At 41.2% G+C, this 24,409-nt stretch overlaps 3 protein-coding genes across 11 annotated transcripts in view; 1 reads left to right on the top strand and 2 right to left on the bottom strand.

The window, feature by feature from the left end:
- Positions 1-6,794, bottom strand: part of WDR76 (WD repeat domain 76) — a 62,333-nt gene extending 55,539 nt beyond the window's left edge. Inside the window, exons 1-3 of one of the 9 annotated variants that reach the window (XM_046009979.1) lie at positions 6,700-6,794; positions 4,791-5,139; positions 3,766-4,176 (exon numbers count right to left, since the gene is read on the bottom strand). In XM_046009979.1, the coding sequence (XP_045865935.1) occupies positions 3,766-4,176; positions 4,791-4,892 (513 nt within the window). In that variant the 5' untranslated portion in view covers positions 4,893-5,139; positions 6,700-6,794. Of the gene's footprint in view, positions 1-3,765; positions 4,177-4,790; positions 5,857-6,699 lie in introns of those variants that run through there. The other 8 variants (XM_046009982.1, XM_046009984.1, XM_046009986.1 and 5 more) reach the window with 8 other exon arrangements.
- Positions 6,795-6,877: 83 nt separating this feature from the next.
- On the top strand, positions 6,878-20,599 carry MFAP1 (microfibril associated protein 1). The gene is made up of 9 exons (XM_046008389.1): positions 6,878-7,132; positions 12,488-12,707; positions 13,904-14,033; positions 14,304-14,491; positions 15,018-15,126; positions 15,229-15,389; positions 16,907-17,066; positions 19,749-19,838; positions 19,931-20,599. Exons 1-9 carry the CDS (start codon positions 7,054-7,056, stop codon positions 20,111-20,113), a joined length of 1,320 nt encoding a protein of 439 aa, XP_045864345.1. The 5' UTR covers positions 6,878-7,053; the 3' UTR covers positions 20,114-20,599.
- A 1,587-nt stretch (positions 20,600-22,186) lies between these two features.
- Positions 22,187-24,398, bottom strand: HYPK (huntingtin interacting protein K). Its single transcript, XM_046008397.1, has 4 exons — positions 24,109-24,398; positions 23,714-23,769; positions 23,301-23,352; positions 22,187-23,153 (listed from the first exon to the last, which is right to left on the bottom strand). Exons 1-4 carry the CDS (start codon positions 24,268-24,270, stop codon positions 23,058-23,060), a joined length of 366 nt encoding a protein of 121 aa, XP_045864353.1. The 5' UTR covers positions 24,271-24,398; the 3' UTR covers positions 22,187-23,057.
- Positions 24,399-24,409: the final 11 nt, after the last annotated feature.

Raw genomic sequence — 24,409 nt, 5'->3', positions numbered from 1 at the left:
AGATGCTTTAACCACCTGAGCGACCCAGGTGCCCCTAAAATTTTTGACTTACAGGTAAAGACACTTGTCTATAATGCGACAAAAGCCTTCCCTCATTTGGGGAAGAAATAAGCTTATAAATAAAATATTGTTTAGGGTGCCTGGGTGGCTCAGTGGATTGGGCCTCTGCCTTCCGCCCAGGTCATGATCTCAGGGTCCTGGGATCGAGCCCTGCGTCAGGCTGCTCTGCTCAGCCTGCTTCCCCCTCTCTCTGCCTGCCTCTCTGCCTACTTGTGATCTGTCAAATATATAAATAAAATCTTTAAAAATATATATATATTGTTTCTAAAGCATGGTACCATAAAGTCTTAGTCATTTTGCTCCAAAAAGATAACTAATGAAAAGAAAAAGGATAAAATGTCCCATAAAGATGTTAGACCTCGGGATACCTGGCTGGCTCAGTCAGTGAAGCATCTGCCTTCCCTGAGGTCCTAAGATCAAGTCCTGCATCTGGCTCTTTGCTCAGCAGAGAATCTGCTTCTCCCTCTGTCTGCCACTCCCCCTGCTTGTGCCCTCTCTCTCTCCGACAAATAAATAAAATCTTAAAAAAAAAAAAAAAAAAGATGCTAGAACCTTCAGCTTAAAAATCTTAAATTTAAATATATGCTGGGCATGTATGACTCTGCTTGATTAGTTTCAATACTTTAATTCCTAATGTTCTAATTTCTGACCGTGTTTCCTTAGACCAAACTAAAATATCAATATATGAAAGGACAGAGAAGATCTGGGGAGTGACTGGCCGGCTCAGTCACGATAGTATGTGTCTCTTGATCTTGTGGTTGTTTAAGTTTGAGCCCCACATTGGGTATAGAGATTACTTAAAGATAATAAAAATCTTAAAAAAAAAAAAAAGGTGCAGAGTGTGTGTGTATCCATATATACAATGGAATATTATTCAGCCATGAAAAAGAATGAACTCTTACCATTTGCAGCAACATGGATGGAGCTCGAGAGTATAACACTAAGTGTAATCAGTCAGATAAAGTACCATATGATTTCACTCATATATGGAATTTAAGAAACAAAACAAATAAGCAAAGGAAAAAAAGAGAGAAAACCCAAGAAACAGATTCCTAACTATAGAAAACAGATGGTTGCCTGAGAAGGGGTGGGTGGGGAATGGGTGAAATAGGTGAAGGGAAGAGGATTAAGTGTACACTTACCATGATGAACACTGAGTAGTGTACAGAATTGCTGAATCACTATATGGTACACCTAAAACTAATGTTAACATTGTATGTTGACTGCAACGTACATTAAAAAACAATTTAAAAATTTTTTAAATAAACCTTAAAAAATAAAATCTACTTCACACTAGCTTCATATACTCAGAATCATATAGTTGAAGAGGCCAAAAAGATAATCTAATCCAGTGGTTCTCAAAATGACCTTCCAGACCAACAATACCAGCATCTCTAGGAAACTATGTTGGACATGCCAATTCTTTACCCCACTCCAAAACTTCTGAATCAGAAACTCTAGTGGTAGAAAAAAAAAAAAAAAAAGAAAGAAAGAAACTCTAGTAGTAGAGTCCTGCAATGAAGTTTTAAAAACCCTCCAGGAGGGGCGACTGGGTGGCTCAGTCGTTAAGCGTCTGCCTTCGGCTCAGGTCATGATCCCAGAGTCCTGGGATGGAGCCCCGCATCGAGCCCCGCATCTAGCCCCGCATCGGGCTCCCTGCTCTGTGGGAGGCCTGCTTCTCCCTCTCCCACTCCCCCACCTTGTGCTCCCTCTTTCACTCTCTCTCTCTCTCTGTCAAATAAATAAATAAATCTTAAAAAATAAAAATAAAAAAAAAACCCTCCAGGACCCTCCAGGAGGGGGAGACAAACCAAGAGAGACTGTGGACTCTGAGCAACAAACTGAAGGTTTTGGAGGGGAGGGGTAGGGGATTGGGTGAGCCTGGTGGCGGGTATTATGGAGGGCACGTACTGCGTAGAGCACTGGATGTGGTGCATAAACAATGAATTTTGGAACACTGAAAAAAAAAATTAAATTAAATTTTAAAAAAATAAAATAAAAAAATAAAAACCCTCCAGGAAATTCTGATACAGGCTGGAGTCTGAGAAGCACTGATCTTATCCAATCTCCTTACTGCAGAGTGATATGCTTAAAAACACAAGGTTTCTTAGAAGTAGCCACATCTAAAACCTAGGCTTTCAACCCCCAGTCCAATGCAGTAAGACTGACCTATACTGTCCCACCAGCAGTCCCAGTTTTTTTTTTAATATTTTATTAATTTGACAGAGAAATCACAACTAGGCAGAGAGGCAGGCAGAGAGAGAGGAGGAAGCAGGCTCCCTGCAGAGCAGAGAGCCCAATGTGGGACTCAATCCCAGGACCCTGGGATCATGACCTGAGCCGAAGGCAGCGGCCTTAACCCACTGAGCCACCCAGGCGCCCCAACAGTCCCAGTTCTCACCCGAGACAGTAAAGCATAAATTGAATTCCTATTTCAAAAGAACACTCCTATTTCAAAAGAACACCACCAGAATTATCCTATCTTCCTTTCCCCTATCATCATTTTCTGCTCCATTTTGACATGTGGTACGGTTTTATCTTATCTTGCACAAAAATCTGTCACTTTAAGTGAAGTATAACATTCCTGGTAAGCAACAGAAATCCAAAAATTAGACGCTTGATTCCTTAAACTGATTCAAACTATTATCTTCAATAAAACTAACAAGTGTTTCTCATGTATCTTCTCTACTCCATATTTCTCCTCTTTGTATTTAGAGGAACTATTATTCAGGTATTATAAGCAATTAATGATAATTTTCCTACCCTCACATCAAGGGTCACTCAAATGCTGTATGTCTCACAGGCCAACTTCTTCGGGCACATTGTGCATAAATATGTAAAGGTGAGCAAGACACCATAAAGTATATATAAATTCAAAAATATCCACAAGAGGGGCGCCTGGGTGGCTCAGTGGGTTAAGCCGCTGCCTTTGGCTCAGGTCATGATCTCAAGGCCCTGGGATAGAGTCCCGCATCTGGCTCTCTGCTCGGCAGGGAGCCTGCTTCCCTGTCTCTGTCTGCCTCTCTGTCTACTTGTGATCTCTTTCTGTCAAATAAATACATAAAATCTTGAAAAAAAAATATCCACAAGAAACTGAGAGGAAAAAAAGGGAAACAGAATAAGATTAGGGGTGCCTGGGTGGCTCAGTGGGTTAAGCATATGCCTTCAGCCTAGGTCATGATCCCAGGATCCTGAAATCAAGCCCCACATCAGGCTCCCTACTGAGAAGGGGGCCTGCTTCTCCCTCTCCCTGTCACTCCCCCTACTTGCACACTCTATCTCTGTCAAATAAACAAATAAAATCTTTAAAAAAAAAAAAAATTAAGTCAGTTCTCTCCTTGACAAATCAAAACCAAGAGCAAAATTAACCAAGGAAGGTGTGTTCAACATTTAAAAAATAAAATTTCGGGCGCCTGGGTGGTTCAGTGGGTTGAGCCGCTGCCTTCAGCTCGGGTCATGATCTCAGGATGCTGGGATCGAGTCCCGCATCAGGCTCTCTGCTTGGCGGAGAGCCTGCTTCCCTTCCTCTCTCTCTGCCTGCCTCTCTTGTGATCTCTCTCTGTCAAATAAATAAATAAATCTTTAAAAAATACATAAATAAAATAAAATTTCAATTAAACATACATGAACCCTGGACAACCTTAGCTTATCAGAATTTCAAATTTTAAAATAAAAATTTTAATAAGCTAGTAATTAAATTCTTACCAAGCCTGGTGTGGTATCTTCATCACTGTCTAGATCGTGACTGCTTTCCATATCAACACTGACAATCATTGTATCCGAAGTGCTACTGTATTGTCGCTTGTTACTTTCAGTATAAACATCTAAAGATGATTTTTGCAGAGTGGATTCTGCCTTGGAAGATGTGCCTTCCATCCTTGGAGTTAAAATCCTTTTGCAAGTTTTCCTTATTTCAGTCTTCTTACATTTCTTACATGCAACTTCATTGTCAAAATCCTTATCCAGTAGGGACTTAGGGGGCTTAAATTGGTCTGGCTTGTAATTACTGAGTGAAAAGGGAACAAGATACACCTTAGGTGTTTTTCCTAAAACTGTAGTCTGTACTGGTCTCAGAGATACACAAGTGATGTTTTGGTTTTCTTTATATTCATTCACCTATTCAGGCCAATAAAAGAAAAGAGCATTAGAATTCCAGGTCCTATGCCTCTTCTTACAGGTCTGTATAAATATATCTAATTCCTATTTCATAACAAAAAGCCTGTAAGCAAACTTTTGCCCCCACCAAAATCTAGATACTTAACTCATTAACCTGAATTGAAGTATTTATTATACTGGGTGTATTTTTTACCAAGAACTCTGCTAACCAATAATAACGTAGTAATAATGACTACATTTGTAACTGAGACTACCCCAACTGTCACCTTCGGAGTAACTGGAATTGTCTCCAGAGTCGGAAGACAACAATAACTGCCCTAAAGGCAGACGCAGAGTCCCTGATCATCCTGCCCCTATTTCCGGGCTTATTGATAAGAACCTTCCCCAACGCTGAAGTTTCCACAGAGGAAAACGGCCGGGATCCCCGATTATCTTTTGAAACAACGTCCCCGAAAAACCCGTTACGCTGAGAGATGCCCCAAGGAGCGGGAACTGGTTCCGCAGTGTGGAGGTGGTGAGTGCCAAGTCTTCGTGCCCTCCCGGGCCTGCTCCGGGCAATCCCTCAGTAAACACTGAGGAAGGAGTGCACCCGAAAGCAACAAGTCGGTTCTCACCTTCATCTGGAGTCGCTGTCTGGAGCCCACCTTCTCCTCACTGCCCGCGCGCGACCCCGACATCTTTCCGCGGCTTAGCAGCTGGCGTCTTCCCGCCAACATTGAGGCGGGAGGCGCGGGGAGGGCAAAGGGAGGAGCACGGGGCTGGGGCGGGGCCTGGCGAGCAGCTCAGCGCGCTCTGACGCCAGCTGGCCGGAGGGGGAGGGGCACGCATCAAGCACACCAGCGTCACCCCAAACAAATTCTGTAGAGATGCGATTGGACCGAATACACATTTTTACCTTAGATTCCGGTATTTTGGGATGCTGCTGATGCCAGTATCTCGCTTTGAAAAACACTGGCGCTTCTGCTGAGAAAAAAAAAAACACCTTGCCTTGCAATGTGAGCCTGGAAGAGAGTCAGACGCACTTAGATGCCGTATGAATAGACGGGCTAGAAAATCGAAATCAACCGGCAGCCTTTACCTGGGCCCCGGGTTACTTATAGCCTCACCACAAGAAAATTATGCCCTATGGCTACCATATTACCTTCTTCCTAGGAAGGGAAGCATTTCGATTTTTTTCAAGAGCTGGTAACTTCAGCTGTTTTAAATTTAACCTCATCATCTGCCCACGAGTTAACCAAGATCCTAATGATGACTTTACAAAGCCCAAAGGCTGGGGAAAAGTTGTGATAATCAAATCATTTTTGTATCACAGAGCAACAAATAAGATTTTAGTACCCTGTATTTCTTACAGTCACAGCCATAGCATCCCCCACCCCGCGTTCTCTGAGTTGCCCTGAGTCAAAACAATTGTTTTCCCATCATATTTACTCCCTCCGGACAGCATGGTTTTGGAGCTGTTAAATTCAAAATACAAATTTCTACCTACTCTATCTTTTTTTTTTTTTCTACCTACTCTATCTTAAAGATTCTTTTCTTTCTAGCCCCAAACTGTTTCCTTGGTTGTTTACATCAGTCCTCCACTGTTCTTTGCTCAAGCCTTGTACAATTTTATTTCCCCTCCCAGCCTAAACCCAATTTTACAACACAAGTGAAGTAATTTGAGAACTAATCCTATTAACAGTAACAGCAGGGCTCTCCACCACCTGATACTTGCCAAAATTTAACCACTCCTTGACTCAAATTTAGTGATAAAATCAAGCATTTCCGTGTTATATATATATATATATATATATAACACGGAAATGCTTGATTTTATCACTAAATTTGAGTCTATAACACGTGAATATATAACACGGAAATATATATATATATAAATATATATATATATATCATGCTATTTCTGGACTGCCAGACTTTGTTCATGCTGTCCCATCTCTCCCTACCACACTTATAAAATCCTTTCTATGGTCAAATGTGTTCCGATTTCCTTTAAGCCAGTATTATTTTTACAATCCCAGGTAGGAAACTGTGATTGCTTCTGTCACCAAGCCTTAGAAGACTTCCTAAATAAAATTCAAGCCTTTAAACAATATTCCATACTCCTTAGAGAGCTAAGCACAGTAAACACAGCAAGTACTTAATAGTTACTTATGTACTTATATACAAACACTGTCTAGCCAGGAATGTTTTAATAGACGGTCCTGAGAAACTGAAAAAACTGGAAAGCCAAAAAGCACACTCTTCTGACTTCAGGCAATGCTCCAGGCCCCTTGGGGGATTTTTCCATGGCAATGGCCTAAATCACTACCAGCTGCCCTCGCGTGACGAAAAAATACCTTACCACAACCCACTCAGCCTCATCAACTGAGCTAATCAGGTGCTACTAGGCAGGACTCCTATTCTCATTACACTCCAATGCTTAGTTTTCAAAAGTCGGGACAAACTGCCCTTCACTATCTGGTCAATTCCTTATTCATCACTATCCCAGCTTCCTCGAGTTCAAACCAAGCTAACAAAAGATACCCGTAATTCGGAACTGCCTCGACACAGGATTTTTAACAGCAAAGCCCAATAGTCAACAACTTCCCGCCAGAAGCGACGTCCAAGCACTGCAAGACTTAAGATGCCAGACCGGTATAAGAACATGCGCAGTAACAGACTCGCCGCCCACAATCCCAGAATCCTCTGGCCCCATATTTCCGGTTTCTCTAGCTCAGCCGTAAGTGGAGTTTCTGTCTGTCGCGCAGCGGTGTCCAGTACTTCTAGGAGAAGAGGTGTTTTTTTGTTGTTGTTGTTCTTCCCCCTGTTCGTTGACGTTGTTGCTGTTCGCTGTTTGGAATCACTGAAGTTTCGGGAGTCACCGCCGCTGCCATCAACATGTCGGTCCCAAGCGCTCTCATGAAACAACCGCCCATTCAGTCTACGGCTGGAGCCGTCCCGGTTCGCAATGAAAAAGGTACGGTGCTGAGCCGTTTTCCAATCGGATCTTACCTCCTCCTTCGCCAGCATACTCCAAACCTACCCCAGCAGACCACCCCAATCCCCCGACCGTTATTACCCTGACCCCTAATTTCTTCGACTTGAACCATCAAACTCGCACCCGATCGCGTTGCCTGAGGGGGCGGGGAGGGGACCCACTTACATCTCATCTTGTTCCTATCGCCCGTCTGTCCTCACAGCAAGGATCCCTCTTCCCTTGGCCTCCACCGGTAAATTAGACTAATATACATAGTGAATGCCTGCTTTTGCAGGGCATTGTGCGGGATACAGTCCCTCTTTTGTTATCCTAGCAGTACGTTTGTGCTGCTTTTATAACTCTCATCATTATTTTGTGTATCTGTCTCCCTCTACTGCATCCGAAGATCATAACGTCCTTGAGACAGGAACCATGTCTTATTAAACTTATTATTCCTTTTAACCAACGCTGTGACTATTAAGTTGAATGCACACTTGTGTGAGGCAATGCCCTTAACCTTAAAGAATTCATGGTAGTAGATGTGAGACATGCAAAAAGAGGCACATTCTAAGCAATGTGCGATTCCTGTCACACAGGTGATATAAATCAAACGATGTGGAAGGGTAGAGAAGGAGTAATCTCTTCAAACTGAGGTAATCAAGAAAAGCATCTTGAAGAAGGTGGCATTAAAATTGATCCTTACAGGATGAGTAGGATTCCAGTGCAGATAGAAAAAGGAACACTACATGTGTGTGGGGGGGTGGGGGGTAGACTAAAGAGTCCCTTTTACAGGAAGGAATTTGGAAAAGAATTGAGTTGTTGTTTTTTTAATATACTGTATGTATTCTTGTGCAACTTGCCTTTTTCTTAAATTCAAAGTGCTCAAAGAGCTCAAAGAGCTAATTCATTCATTTTAACTACTTACAAATTCCATTGTATAATTAAACCACAGTTTATTCCTTACTAAAGAACAGTAAGTTGTTGTGGGTTTTTTTTTTCTCCCTATTGTAAACAGTGCTATAGTTGTCCTTTTTTTTTTTTTTTTTAGTAATCTTTACCCCAGACATGGGTCTCAAACTCATGACCCCTAGATCGAGTCACATGGTCCACCAACTGAGCTAGCGAGACACACACTGTAGTTGTCATTCTTAAACGTGTCTCTTCAGTGCACTAAGAATTTCTCTGGGGTAGACTGCTAAAAGTTCATCATCAACCTAAATAGCTTTTTCCACTTGCTCTCCACAATGTGTTGTGAGAGCATTAAGAGTTTGTATTTCCCATATATTCATCTGCATACTTGGGTTGTATCAGATTTTTAAATTTTGCCCAATCTAATTATGAAATATCTCATTTTAATTTGCATTTCCCTGATTACTAGTGATACAAGAATTTTCATGCATTTATCACCTCTCTAGTTTTTCTCTTCTCCAAATTACCTGTTTTTGTCATTTACCCACTTTATACTTAGTTTTTCTTCATCCTAAATCTGGATCTTTTTCCTATTTTGTCTTAGTTTTTTTTTTGGCTTGTCTTTTCACTTTAATTTGGAGTTAAATTCTGTTTAATAGGCATTTTTGTTTCATAGGCATTTTTAATTTTAGTATTATCAGATTTATCAATTTTATCTTTAATAGCTTGTGTTGTTTTGTATATTTTGTAAGAAATCCTTCCCTGTACTGAGATCATAGGTAGTCAAATTATAAATACTTTCTGTCATCTAAGTATTTGTGTATACGAAATAGGATTGAATATACAACTATGCAAGACAGATCTAATTTAAGGAGCTTATAATCCAGTAGGGATGTAAGTGTTTAAGATGTGTTTATCACACGTGGGTCTTTAATCCATCTGGAATTTTGGGGGGGGGGGGTGGCGTCAGAGATCTAATTTTACTGTTTACCTTATGGTTAACCAACTACCCCTAGTGTTCCATTGTTTGACTAGCCCATCCATTCTCCACTGCTTTGTTGTTGTTGTTGTTGTTTTAAGATTTTATTTATTCGGGCGCCTGGGTGGCTCAGTGGGTTAAGCCGCTGCCTTCGGCTCAGGTCATGATCTCAGGGTCCTGGGATCGAGTCCCACATCAGGCTCTCTGCTTGGCGGGGAGCCTGCTTCCCTCTCTCTCTCAATCTGCCTGCCTCTCTGCCTACTTGTGATCTCTCTCTCTCGCTGTCAAATAAATAAATAAAATCTTAAAAAAAAAAAAAAGATTTTATTTATTCATTTGACACTGAGAGGGAGGGCACAAGCAGGGGGAGCAGCAAGCAGAGGGAGAAGCAGGCTCCCTGCTGAGCAGGAAGTCTGATGCAAGGCTCCATCCCAGGACCCTGGAATCATGACTTAAGCCAACGGCAGATGCTTAACTGACTGAGCCATGCAGGTGCTCCAAGATTTTAATTTATTGATTTGAGCAAGAGGGAGGGAAAGAAGCTGACTCCCTGCTGAGCAGGGAGCCCAATGCTAGATCCCAGGACCCTGAGATCATGACCTGAGCTGAAGGTAGACTCTTAATCAACTGAGACACCCAGGTGCCCTGAGACTTTATTTTTTTAGATCAGTTTGGGTTCACAATTCCCATATACCCTCTGCCCCCACACATGCATAGCCTCCTCCATTATCAACATCCCCCACTAGAGTGATACATGTGTTGCATTTGATGAACCTACATTTAACACACAACGCTCAGAGACTACATAAGGTTCACTCTTGGCATTATGTATTCTATGGATTTAGACAATGTATAATGACATACATCCATTACAACAGTATCACACACAGTATTTTCATTGCCCTGAAAATCCTCTGTGCCCTGCCTATTCATCCCTCCCCCAACCCAACTCTTAGCAACCACCAGTCTTTTTACTGTCTCCATAGTTTTCCCTTTTCCAGATGTCATGTATTTGGAATCGTACAGTGTATAACTTTTTCAGATTGGCTTCTTTCACTTAGTAATATGTTTGTAAGTGTCCTCTATGTCGGCTTGATAGCTCATTTCTGTTTAGCACTGAATAATATTCCATCATGTAGACATACCGTAGTTCATTCATTCACCTAGTAGGGGACATTTTGGTTTCTTCCAAGTTTTGGCAGTTATGAACAAAGCTGAAATAAATACCAGTGTGCAAGTTTTTGTGTGGACATTAGTTTTCAACATGTAGGTAAATACCAAGGAGTGCAATTGCTGGATCACTTGGTAGAGTATGATTAGTTTTATAAGAAACCACCAAACTGTCTTCCAAAGTGGCTGTGCCATTTTGAATTCCCACCAATAACAAATTAGAGTTCTTGTTAGTCCACATTCTCACCAGCAGTTGTGTTGTGAGAGCTCTTTAGTTTGGTTATTCTAATACATGTGCAGTAGTATCTCATTTTATTTTGCATTTCCCTGACAACATATGATTTGAAGCAAATATGCTTATTTGCCATCTGTGCATCTTCTTTGGTGAGGTATGTTAAAGTCGTCAGCCTCAGCTGGTTCTTCAGAACTGTCTTGGTTCTTTTTGGCCTCCTTTTCTTCCATGTGATTTTCGAATCAGCCTGGGGACTACTGTTAACAGAATTGCATTAAAATTATAGGTCATGCATTTATTGATTAACTTGGGCACAGTTGCCATCTTCTCATACTTGAATATGATATATTTCTCCATTTATTTAGATCTTTTGTATCTTCCAGTATAATTATATAGTTTCCTCTGAAAAGGCTTGTACATCATTTGTTGAATTTAATTTTTGGTATCTTGTAGATTAGTTACTATTGTAAATAGTATTTTTAAACTTTATTTTCTAATTTATGTAGCTAATGCATAGGTACACTTATTTATATCCAGCATTTATTTAGTATTGTCCCTGAATTCATTTTTTAGCTTGCCTGTTTGTTATCTTGTATTTTCTACATAGGTAATCATAGTCTGCGAATTATGACAGTTACTTCTTCCTTTTTAATCCTTCTATCTCTTTTTCTTTTCTCTTTTTTTTTAAGATTTTATTTATTTGAGAGAGTGACAAAATGAGTGGAGTAGAGGGGGAAAGGGAGAAAGAGAAGCAGACTCCCTGAAGAGAGGGAGCCTGATGCGGGACTGGATCCCAGACCCTGAGATCATGACCTGAGCCAAAGGCAGACGCTTAATTGACTGAGCCACCCAGGCACCCCTTTCTTCTTTTTCTTATTGTCCTAATTAGAACCATAATAAAACATTAACTAGAAGGTATGTTAGGGACAACATAAAGATGCCTACTGGTTTTTAAAGGAATACCTCTAATATTTTATCATTAAGCATAATGATTATTGTATTGTTAAGATTATGTGACTTTTAATATATAAAGTTTAAACAGTATGTTTTTTCCCATTAATTTTCTAAGCTTACGCCATCCTTGTGGTCCTGAGCTAAATCCTTTGAGGTCATGATGGCTTAGAATTTTTTGTTTACTTTTACATTACTGGAATAAATTTGCTATTATGTCATTTAGTACTTTTTAATGTATGTTTATTAAGAGAAATTCATGTAAAGTTTTCCTTTGAACTGTCCAATTTGGTTATCAAAACTATATTCATCTTATAAAATGTTTTGGTTAGTTTTCACTTTATTCACAGGAATTGTTACTATTTGTAAACAAGATGTTATCTTGGGGCCCCTGGGTGGCTCAGTTGGTTAAGTGGCAGCCTTCAGCTCAGGTCATGATCCCAGGGTCCTCACCAGCGAGGCTGCTTCTTCCCTCTGCCCCTCCTCCTGCTCGTAACTCTCTCTTCTCTCTCTCTCTTTATCTCTCACCTGCTCGTTCTCTCAAATAAATAAAATCTTTAAAAAGAGAGAGACATGTAATCTTGGAGTTTTGATAGGACATAAGCTAAAAGAAAAGGTAGAAATAGATAAGATTAAAAGCTTGAGTTATATGGTGATATAAAGGCTGCCATAGAAAATTCCAGAGGAACTAAAAGAGGATTGAGCAACATTTTAATTTTCTGTTCCCACCTAAGTCACCCTTGTGTGCTGGGCACTGTTACAAATAATTCCCTTAAGGATATAGTTGAGTTGGAATAGCATGAATTTGTGATGGATGTAGTCTGCCTGTCTGGGGGGAATTTTTTCTGTGGTTTCACTGCCTGTATTCCTCCACTTCATTGTATTCAGGCTCACCTTCTTTATCATTAGTGTTGGTATTCACAAGAATGTTTTCCTATGACTTGGTCTTATCTGGAAACACCAATAGAGGAATGAATAGATGGTTGGATAGTGGCTCTCTTCTTCTGCTTTTAACTCTTGTTTACCAGATATAGGGCTCTACCTGCAAAGGCAGAGGTTGAAAGACATTGGGAAAGAGGCTACTGAAACATAATAAGTTGTCTTTATCACCCAGGTGAGATTTCGATGGAGAAAGTGAAGGTAAAACGTTATGTGTCGGGAAAGAGGCCAGACTATGCCCCTATGGAGTCCTCAGATGAGGAGGATGAAGAATTTCAGTTCATTAAGAAAGCCAAAGAACAAGAAGCAGAGCCTGAGGAACAGGAGGAGGATTCATCCAGTGACCCTCGTCTGCGGCGTTTGCAGAACCGTATTAGTGAAGATGTGGAGGAGAGGTAATGACTAGTGTTAGGTTTCCTTGAACCTAAACCCCCACAGGTTAATAACAAGAGCAATAATAGCTAATATTTGCACAATACTCATTATGTGCCAGTCTCTGTTCCAAGTACATTTACTAATTCTTATATAATCTACCCAGTAACCTTATGAGGTATATATTATCCCAATTTACAAATGAGGAAACTGAGGCACAAAGGGGTCAGGAAAATAACATGACCGAAAGTATTCAACCAGCAAGTAGCAGCCAGTAAACAGCAGGTTACCTCTGGTCCAAAAACCCTAATTAACTCACTAAGAGAACAGAAAACACAAACCATTAGTTGATTGTTGAGGGGCAGAGGAGGTCTTAAAACTTGAGAAATTGACTTAATTCATTCACTTCTCCTAAAGGCTAATGAGGGGAATGACACCAATAAAGTAGGAAAAAAGGCCTGATGAATGAATGGCCTCAGGTAGTAAAGGGAACCTCCCAATGAAGGATTCGGTATGTTGTGTGTTGATTGAGACATTACCTTACGAAGTAGACCAAAGATCCCAAACTTTACAGTTCATATTATCTCGGGAATTTTCTCAGGGAGCTCCTAGACCTACACAGGTCTGTTTATTTTATTAAGTAGTTAGATCCAAATAATTCAGTAAATAGTCATGTCCTAACATTTAAAGCCATTTGAAAAATATAATACACATAAAAGAAAAAACACTTTTATTTCATTCTTACATAACCATAATTACTTATTAGTGGGGTTTGTGTGCCTCTGGAACACTGACTACTTCTCAGACCTTGGAATCAGATTGGCACTGTCATTCATTTCCTGTTCCATATTGATCTGCATGCAGTAGTTGCTTTTTATACAGCCACCAAAAATTCAGTTTCACAAAGATAACAATGTCAGCTGAAAAGAAACCCAGTGTGATCTGATGTTGAAACTTAACTACTTGGAGCTATAAAACCATCCCAGTGCACCTATATGTTTGTTGCAGTGCCTCATGATGCCTCAGCTTACATTTAAGGTTTTAGGTTCAGCTTGACTATTTGCTCTGACACTTTGAATTGTTTTCTTTTATCTGCACCTCAGGCTTCAGTATTAATAAAAGCAAACATAACCTCCAGGTGCTCTATGACTACAAAAATGTGGTTGATACTCTCTCATTTTGTGACACTGGTGTTACACTTGAAGATGCTGTTTTTCAGATTGGCTCGACATCGGAAAATAGTGGAACCTGAAGTGGTAGGGGAAAGTGACTCAGAAGTGGAAGGAGATGCGTGGCGCATGGAACGAGAAGATAGCAGTGAAGAAGAAGAAGAAGAAATTGATGATGAGGTATAAAAAAGGAAAATGGAAGTTCTTCTAGGCCCAAGAAAAAGTTGGGCAGCTGTTCTCCTTTGTTGAGCTCCCGAAGGCAGTAAGCTTGCTGCTTTTGGCAGAACTCTGATCTAAGGTTCCCTATTTGTTGGAGATAGAACTGAAAATAAAATGATGTAAATTGTATTTACTCCTATCAGAATTTGTTAAATGTGATGAAGGGAAAATAAAAAGCTGCCTTAGAACATAGGTCATTGGGTTGACTGACTTGGGCCCGTGACTTGACAGGAAATAGAGAGGCGCCGTGGCATGATGCGTCAGCGAGCACAGGAGAGAAAAAATGAAGAGATGGAAGTCATGGAGGTGGAAGATGAGGGACGTTCTGGGGAGGAGTCAGAATCAGAATCTGAGTATGAAGAATACACAGACAGTGAAGATGAGATGGAGCCTCGCCTTAAACCTGTCTTCATTCGAAAGTAAGTATCTCACAAACCAGGCCTGAATCCACATAGTGACTACTTTCCAGGTCTCAGGATAGAAGCCTTTTTTCTATCTCATGCTCTTCTGAAGTATCAGCACTGAGTGAAAGTCCTCTGCCCAGTTCCCTACCTGTGCAGAATATTTGCTGTGGAATATCTTGGTGTTAACAAAGAGCCTGAGTTTGTTTTCACATCTCCCTTTCCAGTTAAAGAGCACATAATCTGCCCGTGGTCCTATAAAGGACAAAATGAAAGTTGAAGAGAGAATTCCTAATCCTTTCCTAATGACAAGAAATCCTACTACTTAAAGTCTAGCAGTTTCTTGCTATTCAGGCAGTTCTCAAAGATGAATGGAGTTTTAATGCTCTGAATACCTGGGGTGACTCCCAATTTTGACTCTTTGCGGAAAAAAATAGAGCCAGCGATTTTTGGGCTTTGTCTGATTTGGATGGCACTTGAGTTAAGAGGATAAAGAGCTCCACTCTAAGGACTTTGGGCAATTAACAGGACTCTCGTGCTACAGGAAGGACCGAGTAACAGTTCAAGAACGTGAGGCTGAAGCATTGAAACAGAAGGAGCTGGAGCAGGAAGCAAAACGCATGGCTGAGGAGAGGCGAAAATACACACTCAAGGTACTGGGAGTGGCTGTGGCGATTGCACACGAGGCAGAGTGTACTTTGGTTTGTCTGAGAAAAATAAGGAAATCCAATAGGTGAACTGTTCTCCTTACCTAGATTGTAGAAGAGGAGACCAAGAAAGAGCTGGAGGAGAACAAGCGGTCCCTGGCTGCACTGGATGCTCTCAATACTGATGATGAAAATGATGAGGAAGAATATGAGGCATGGAAAGTTCGGGAGCTAAAGAGAATCAAGAGGGACAGAGAAGATCGAGAAGCGTGAGTAATAAGTTGTACCTAGAGTTTAATATCGGTAATGGGATGGGTTCCTAGTGGGGTACCTCTGAGGCTCAACACAGACTGTGAGTTCCATTCCAGCTTTATGGTTCCTGCAATTGAGTGAGTTTTCCATAATTGGAATGTGCCTTATTACAATGAAATCATGGAAAAGAAACACTTTGTCAGTATTTCTCTGTGATAGAGTACCAGCTGATACTCCCTGTAGTTTTCTAGTAGACACAGAGACGTTATGCACTGTTAATCAGTTATCTATTCTTGCATAAAAACCCAATCCAAAATTTGGTCACTTGGAACAATTGATTATTCCTCACAGTTTTCGAGTTGGCTAAGCAGTTCCTCTGCTGGTTCCACCTGGTTTCTCCCATGCAATTGCATCCAGCTGGAGGATTGGCTGGGCTCTAGTGTCCAAAAATCATTTCACATGTCCAGTAGTTAATGCTAGACTGCCTTACTTCTTCAGTGGGCTAGATTGACTTTCTTATATAACAGTCTCATGACAGTATTCCAAGAGGGCAAAAGTAGAAACTGGCAAGGTCATTTAAGGTTCACATGTCATTTCTGCCAAAGAGGCATGCATACTCTGAGGTGAAGAATTTGTGGCCCTTTAAATAATTCGCCACAGTCACTATTGTTAGAGCAGAATCAGTTCTGCATCACCCATTCTTGAACATTACTAGGAGAGGGTAATCCCAGATTACAAAGGGAAACCATCAGTAGAAAACACTGTCCTCAGCCTGCAGTTTCTAAGATTTTTAATCCTGGGTTTCAAGGAGTTCATGTACCCTTTAAAATTGTATACAAAATTACGTGTATTTATGTTTTTCTGGAGAAAGGGGATCTATGACCCCCCCACCCCAAAAAGGGTTTGTCACTGCAGTCTAATTAATGATGGTAACCCTTGGTTTGTGATACTAAGTACATACACAATTACTTTTTAAAAATACCAATAAAATGTGAAACACAGTTATGTTAAATTCTGATTTTTTTTTAAAGCCAAGTAGGCTTTTTAGGAAAGGGGAATTACTAATACTGCAAAATCAAGCATAATAGTATGTCTGAACCTTGTAAAGGCTAGAATGAACTTTTGGAAGTTTGCAATAATGAAGACCACCTTACCTTTTTTATTTGTTGGGCTCCTGATCTTTTTTTTTTTTTTTTAAGATTTTATTTATTTATTTGACAGAGAGAGAGAGATCACAAGTAGGCAAAGAAGCAGGCAGAGAGAGAGGAGGAAGCGGGCTCCCCACTGAGCAGAGAGCCCAATGCAGGGCTTGATCCCAGGATTCTGGGATCATGACCTGAGCCAAAGGCAGAGGCTTTAACCCATTGAGCCACCAGGCACCCCAGGGCTCCTGATCTTAATTCTTAACAGGCAATAGCTAGAATTAAAAAGAGTGAATAATGCTTAAAAGGAGATGGGACTCCATTGTGTTCAGATAATTTGAATGTCTCTGAAGCGGGAATGATACTAATAAATAGTTTTGTTCTCTGTATAGGCTTGAGAAGGAGAAGGCAGAAATTGAACGAATGCGAAACCTGACTGAGGAAGAGAGGCGAGCTGAGCTTCGAGCAAATGGCAAAGTCATTACCAACAAAGCTGTTAAGGGCAAATATAAGTTCTTACAGAAGTATTATCACCGGGGTGCCTTCTTCATGGTAAGTGAAAAGGGAGTGGGAAGGTTGGGCTGTAGAAATAACTTATTACTTTTGAGTTCTTTTCTCCCCCCAAGAATAAACGGTCTTGAGATGTTACTTCTACTTGCCAATGGTCAGTTTTCTCATTTGCTTTTTGCCTCTGAAGAATATAAACCCAATAGGAAAAAGCACTGGCAACAGGATTTTAGAAGTAGCAGCAACTGTTCTCTCTTTTGGCTCGAGCTCTCAGGAGAAAATGGTATAACAGAAGAATTGAGGAACTAAAAAGAGAGAGAGTGAATTATATTGACAAAGACTATTTACATCCCTAAAATTAATTAGAGGTCACTATTCATAGCCAAGTAAGAAATTCTGTTTATGCAGGTATTTGGGAGGCAGAAATTTAATTCACTTCATTCTGAGCTGACAGAAAGTGATTAAGCCTAACTAACCAAGAATATGGTTTATTATCTTAACTATTATGTGTAATACCATCAAGATTTTGTTCTTCATATAAAGACCAAGGTCAAAATAGCAATCTGTTAACCCTGTATAAAGTGATGAGAGCGTCTTCCAAATTATTTAGATTATACCAGTGATAATTTGTTAATGGAGAGATGTCAAGAAAGAAAATCGGAGAATTGATTGCACTTATTATTGTAATAGCATATGGTTTGTTAAATTATTACCTGATGCAATGTGAGTTTGAATGAAAAAGCAGACTTGTTTTTTAAATGCTGTACTGTCAAACCCTAAAAGTCCCTACAGCAGCTAGATTCCTGCCTTTCACTGTAGATATCCATAAAATCTAAACTTAAGTGGAAGGTTCCTTACTCTCCTCCAAAATCAATTTCAGTTTATTCAGCCGGAAATGTTTGCTTATCATGTAGTGTCCTGACTCATGTAGTTTTCTAGACTGGAGTCACTGGAGATTGAATTATTTCTTTACTGCTTTAAAGTCATAAAGTTTCATTGCTTACACATTTGAGCAGCTTTAATAAGCTTCTGAGAGAAACAGTGCATTGCTAGCTAAGATACATAAGAGTTATGTAAAAGTCTTTTAGTGTATATACTCAATGAACTCTCCTCACCCGGATAAGGACAATGAAGTTAAAATACCTTCTGAGATTAAATGAGGGACTCAGCTTCTAACAAGGAGAAAAGTAAATCTCAGAAAAACTCTTACCTTTAAAGCTTTTCTGTACCCAGATGCTCATTTTTTGTTTTAAGTGTGCTCCATGCAGAGCCCAGCATGGGGCTTGAACTCATAACCCTGAAATTAAGAGTTGCACAGTCTAGGGGCACCTGGATGGCTCAGTCAGTTGAGTGTCCAGTTCTTGATTTCGGCTCAGGTCATGATCTCAGCGTTGTGAGATCAAGTCCCACATTGGGCTGTCCTCTGGGCGTGAAGCCTGCTTGGGATTCTGTCTCTCCCTCTCCTTCCCCACTCAGTGTCTCTCCCTCCCTGTCTTTAAAAAAAAAAAGTTTTATGGTCTACCAGCCGAGCCAACCAGGAACCCCAAGAGCACTACCGTTTGACACTGCTATAGGATATAAAATTACTACTCTCAGATGGGTTACAACCTAAAAATGAGGCTAAGGCCATATATACTATACTATGACATAAGGATGAGTGAAAATACTGTGGGACTTCTGAAGAGGGAGATGTTTTACTTTGTAGGAGATGGAGAGAGAAAACATGAAGGAGGGCACATTTAAGATGTGTAGCCTTGGGGCGCCTGGGTGGCTCAGCGGGTTAAAGCCTCTGCCTTCAGCTCAGGTCATGATCCCAGGGTCCTGGGATCGAGCCCCGCATCGGGCTCTCTGCTTAGCGCAGAACCTGCTTCCTCCTCTCTCTCTCTCTGCCTGCCTCTCTGCCTACTTGTAATCTCTATCTGTCAAATGAATAAATCTTAAAAAAAAAAAAAAAAAAAAGATGTGTAGCCTTTCTGAGTTCAGTAGGAGGAAGACATTCCAGGTGAAGGTACTAGGAGTGGAGGCAAAAAGCATCACCTGTAAAGGGAATTGGCAAGGAGAGGTAGATTACAGCTTTATGGTATTTGGCCTTGACTACTATAGAGGAGGAGTTGTGCTTATTTAACAAAACAGAATCACCAGAAGTTTTTGAGCAAGGCAGAGATACGAAAGTATGTTTTAGAAACATTAGTCTAGTAGCAGTGTGTAAGGTTGATTCTAAGAAAAACTATAACAACCCAGGGAATTGGAATTTGTAAGTGGCAATTCATTATGCACAAAGTTTACATAAATTCTGAATCTGGGTAATTGAGAAAATGTTGGCCCTATAACAGAAGTTAAATCAGAAAGAGGCCAATTTGAAAAGGTTAGGGAAATGCTTTTCACTTTAAATGTGAGTCTGAAGTCCCAACAGAATATCCAAGCTAACTATATAGTGGGCAGTAGAAAATTCAGGATGAGATTTAAGAGGCTTCTAGAGTTGAAATCATATGACTGAACATACTGGGTGCAGAGAGAATATAGCCAACCTTCAGGAAACATCCACATTTAGGAAGAAAAAAAAAGACAACACAAAGAGAAAGGAGTATCATCTCCTCAACTAGATGTAAGCTCTTGAATAGGTTTAGTACCCTCATTCTTTGTATCCCTTGTTGTAGAGATTAATAAATTAGTGGTTTGAATGTATGGGTAATGAAAACCACAAGATTGATAAGACTCTTTTTACAGGATGAGGATGAAGAAGTATACAAGAGAGATTTCAGTGCACCTACCCTGGAGGATCACTTCAACAAAACCATTCTTCCCAAAGTCATGCAGGTATGGGTTACCTTAAGAACATGAGAGAAAAGTTATGCATTGAGGACTTGATGTTTGGTGGTATAACTCATCATCTGTCCTTCCTTGATCAGGTCAAGAACTTTGGGCGCTCTGGTCGAACCAAGTACACCCACCTTGTGGATCAGGACACCACCTCTTTTGACTCAGCATGGGGCCAAGAGAGTGCCCAGAACACAAAGTTCTTTAAACAGAAGGCAGCTGGGGTACGAGATGTATTTGAACGACCATCTGCCAAGAAGCGGAAAACTACTTAAGAGTTCAACTACTTCCAGCTGTGAGGCACAAGGGACTGTCTCAGCATCTGGTCCTTGATTTGCTTTTACCATTATTTACATGGCCCCTGTATCCAGCCTATTGGACCTACTGCCATACTTGTGACACTGGGCAACCCAGTCTTTGAAGGTGCTTTGTGAGGTTTGGACTCATGCTGAGAAACCCACAGAAAAGCACTATCCAGGTAGGATCAGAGGCTCCCCACTTAAAACCATTTCTGAGAAATCAACATTTCATCACTACTCTGCCTTCCCAAATTCACTTGGGACTATTCCAGATTTCTTTTTCCAGCCTCTTAGCTTGGGTTAGAAACATGGGCATATAAGTGGACAATGCTGCCTTGTAGTAAATCTAAGCTCACAGATTACCTGTTTTTGCATTTCTGGTTGAAGTCAGTATTTCTAGGTGAACATATTTTTTGATCCATTTATGTGTGTGTGTCAAGAAATAAAAGAATCATACACCAAGGTTGCCTGGGTGGCTCAGTTGGTTAAGCATTCCAGCTCTTGGTTTCAGCTCAGGTCATGATCTCGTGGTCATGGGATCAAGCCCCACGTTGAGCTCCTTGCTCAGCTCAGAGTTGCCTTTGAATTCTCTCTCCTTATGCCATTCCCCCCGCTTTCTCTCTCTCATAAATAATCTTTACAAAAAACCCGACACCAAGAGGTTTCTTATGATACTGGAAATAAAATGTGCAGGCTAACAAGAATCTACCTATTAAATAAAAGACAGCAAAGAATTGTTGAGCAAAGGGTGTTCCACATTTTGATCATCACGTTTGATCTTAGAAACAAACTAAGATGCTGGATAGGCTGTACTTTAAGTGGCACCCAGATTTACTCCATGAGCAGATATATGTATGGTATTCTTTGCTCTCTAAAATACAGCTGTATTTAAAACAAAAGTTGACCCATGAAATGGGAAAACCAAGTACTTACCAGTATCCTCCACAGCCAATTTATATGTATCAAGGAGGGTATAATGTTCTCCAAGTTGTAATTTAAAGACATCAAGCTAAATTCAGTGGTTTTGCACTTAATATTTATTACATAACCACTATGCACATGGCAGAGCACTAGGGTCCTAGAGGTTACAAGGAATGACATTTAATCAGTGGGGAGGCTCTTTCTCAATTACATAAAGAGATGAGATGGCCAAGGTCTTTTCACCATCTTTTAAATGCCCCACTGGAAGAAACATTCACAAATCTTTCATGTCCTAAAAAATATGAATATAAATTACTATGAGATAATAAACACATAAAGATATCATATGTGTGTGCCAGAGGGATACAATTTAAGAATTATCCTAGAGCCAAATTGAGAATAAAACATTGAAATTCTTTTAAGAACACGTTTATAGCTGCTATCTGAGTGTCCACTCTGAGGCAGGTATTAGGCCAAGCTTTTCACATTCACCAACTCCTCAGTTCTTAAAACAACCTATCAGGTATTTATCATTTTACAGTTGGGGAAACAAGTTCAGCAAGGATGAATTGGCCAAAGGTTGATCAACTTTTAAAGTAAAACTGTCTTCTCTCCAGGAAATGGAATGTAAAGTATAGTGTTGTTGCAGTTCAGAATTCAATTCAATCAACTTCGTAAATTAGAAAATTTTTTTTTTTAAAGATTTTATTTATTTATTTGACAGAGAGAGATCACAAGTAGGCAGAGAGGCAGGTAGAGAGAGTGAGAGGGAAGCAGGCTCCCTGCCGAGCAGAGAGCCCGATGCGGGACTCGATCCCAGGACCCTGAGATCATGACCTGAGCCAAAGGCAGTGGCTTAAACCACTGAGCCACCCAGGCGCCCAATCAACTTCGTAAATTAAAGTCATAGATTAGGGCACCCGGGTGGCTCAGTTGGGTGATTGCCTTTGGCTTGTGTCATGGTCCTGGAGTCCCACATTGGACTCCCTGCTCAGCGGGGAGTCTGCTTCTCCCTCTGACCCTCCCCCTTCTCATGCTTGCTCTCATTCTTTCTCAAATAAATAAAATCTTTAAAAATAAAGTCACAGATTAATTCTGCATAAGACCTAAGCTTTGATATCTTTTTTGAACTTAACCATGTTTCCACCTCAGTACCTAAATTCTAAATCACGTGGCTTATGAACAGGGTTTCTGGGTGGCTTAGATGGTTAAGCACTCAGCTCTTGATTTTGGCTCAGATCATGATCTCAGAATCATGAGATCGAGCCCCGTGTCAGGATTCATACTGGGGACAGAGCCTGCTTGGGATTTTCTCCTTCTCCCACTGTCCTCTGACACATAAAGATGTCACATGTGTGTACCAGAGGGATACAATTTAAGAATTACCCTAGAGCCAAAATGAGAATAAAACACTGAAATTCTTTTAAGAACACGTTTATAGCTGCTGAGTGTCCACCCTGAGGCAGGTTATTAGGCCAAGCTTTTCACATTCAACAACTCCTCAGTTCTTAACCTATCAGGTATATATCATTTTACAGCTGGGTAAACAAGTTCAGCCAAGACCCACCCCCACTGTGTGCTCTTAAATTTCTTTTTCAAAAGTGGCTTATGAACAAGATTGGTGGTATATAAACCACCCTAGAGACCCATGCCATGGGCTTCAGCAACTTGCTGAGATTCCAAATACACCTTGAATACCACTGAAGGCTAGTCAGATGAATGACCCTGACCTGCTTCCCAGCAACTGCATGTGAACATGAGGTCATGAGGTACCATTCTAGACTGATCCTTCACATGATTTCATTAAGGCCTGGGGGGGCTAGAGGGGAGTTGCTTAAATTCAGTTATAGTCCGACATAAGTAAGTTTCCCACAATAAAATACAGTATAATATACATAACACTCGATCCAAGATGATATAACTGCAAAAAAAAGGAAAAAAAAGGCTAGATCTTTATTGAAATAAAATAATCCAGTGAGTGGGTCTGAGAAAGCACGGATCAGTTGGTCAGGGCAATAAGAGCCTCTACCACGTTGCCCATGTGTTCCCTTAAGCTCCGTTCTGCGGCTGCTCTTGAGATCTCCATCTCTGTCATCTGCAGGAAAAGGATCGACGATGTTACCTCATTTCTTCTGGGGCATTAAAATGCCACCAAGACTTGCTGACTCGACTTGTTTCAGTAAGCAACCCCAATTAAGCAATGTAAGCTCTGCCCATAGGCTAGGTAGGCATTACTACTCACTATCAGCTCCAGATCTTCCTTCTTAATGGTGACTTTGGCCAGTTCCTTCTCCCTGCAAATATTCATGTACATTAGTCCTCATTCTCTACCTCCACCATTAACTCTCATTCTCAGCTGTGCCTTACAAATAAATGACTCCCAACGAACACTGCTGAGTGAAAATACAAAATGACTCACAAGCCCTCACCTAACATCCCCATCCCCTCCCCTGTTTAGTCTTTACAGCAGGCAGCAGGTGCTGTCAGGCCTTTCCTTCCACCAACAAGAAAGTAAGATTGTAAACTTCATACATGTAGAAATCGGTGACAGAGTTTAAGAACGGTACAAGGTACAAAGGCTTAAGGATGGCTTTTATTTTCGTATGGGGGAAAGTGAGGAACTGGTAGGTCTGGCTGTGCCTGCGGAAGACTTACCGCTCCTGTTTGGCTTTCTGCTCCCGGGACCTTCTATCTCCAATCACGGACATGGCCTATGAGAAAAACAGATCTCCTTACCGCTCTGCCACCCACAATTCCCAATAATCTAAAAAGGTGTAAGAAGCGGGCGGCGGGTTATGTGTGTCTATTCACATGACGAGTGTATCAGGAACCAAGGCCTAAGTTTAACTCAATTCTGTGCACCTAAGGGCCACTTTAAACACAATCTCCATCAGGCTCCCTTTCGCAAGCGGCGGGCTCCAGTGACGGTTTCCCTCGTGCCTCCTCTCGCCAACCGAACGGGAAGCCCGTCCTGGAGCCGGGATTCCAGTTACAACCTGAGAGGCCCCTCAGCTCTGAGCCCGCCCAGACACGCTCACGGTCAACCTCACCGTCTCCAGATTGGAACTCTGGATCTCCTTCTCCTCCGCGTAATCGGTGACTCTCTCCAAGTCCGCTGCACCGCTGTCATGCTTCCTTGGCTTCTCCGGAGGCCGCTCCGGGCCGCTGGTCTCGGTCTCCAACTCCAGTTCCACATCGCCCTCGGTAGCCATATCGATCCCACCGTGCCGCTGCACAGGCCCCGCCCCACTCACGAAGACTTCCGGTAGCTTCCCCGGAACTTCCGCCGGGAGAGGATGAGGCGGGGCTGACCTCGAGCCACACCTTCACTAATGTTCTGGATTCTGGAAA

Source organism: Meles meles, chromosome 6 (assembly GCF_922984935.1).
Source record: "Meles meles chromosome 6, mMelMel3.1 paternal haplotype, whole genome shotgun sequence".
In the NCBI taxonomy this organism is placed as follows: Eukaryota; Metazoa; Chordata; class Mammalia; order Carnivora; family Mustelidae; genus Meles; species Meles meles.
The sequence above is the reverse complement of the archived record's forward strand: the minus strand, read 5'-3'. Positions and strand labels throughout refer to the sequence as shown.

What these genes read in the sequence shown, in the direction of transcription:
- HYPK (XM_046008397.1), bottom strand. Translation starts at nt 24,270, where the DNA reads ATGGCTACCGAGGGCGATGTGGAACTGGAGTTGGAGACCGAGACCAGC. An exon ending in AGAGTTCCAATCTGGAGACG is followed by an intron (nt 23,770 to 24,108) that starts GTGAGGTTGACC and finishes TTTTTCTCATAG; the next exon opens with GCCATGTCCGTGATTGGAGA. An exon ending in CAGAAAGCCAAACAGGAGCG is followed by an intron (nt 23,353 to 23,713) that starts GTAAGTCTTCCG and finishes GAATATTTGCAG; the next exon opens with GGAGAAGGAACTGGCCAAAG.
- MFAP1 (XM_046008389.1), top strand. Translation starts at nt 7,054, where the DNA reads ATGTCGGTCCCAAGCGCTCTCATGAAACAACCGCCCATTCAGTCTACG. An exon ending in GGCGAAAATACACACTCAAG is followed by an intron (nt 15,127 to 15,228) that starts GTACTGGGAGTG and finishes CTCCTTACCTAG; the next exon opens with ATTGTAGAAGAGGAGACCAA. An exon ending in ACCGGGGTGCCTTCTTCATG is followed by an intron (nt 17,067 to 19,748) that starts GTAAGTGAAAAG and finishes CTCTTTTTACAG; the next exon opens with GATGAGGATGAAGAAGTATA.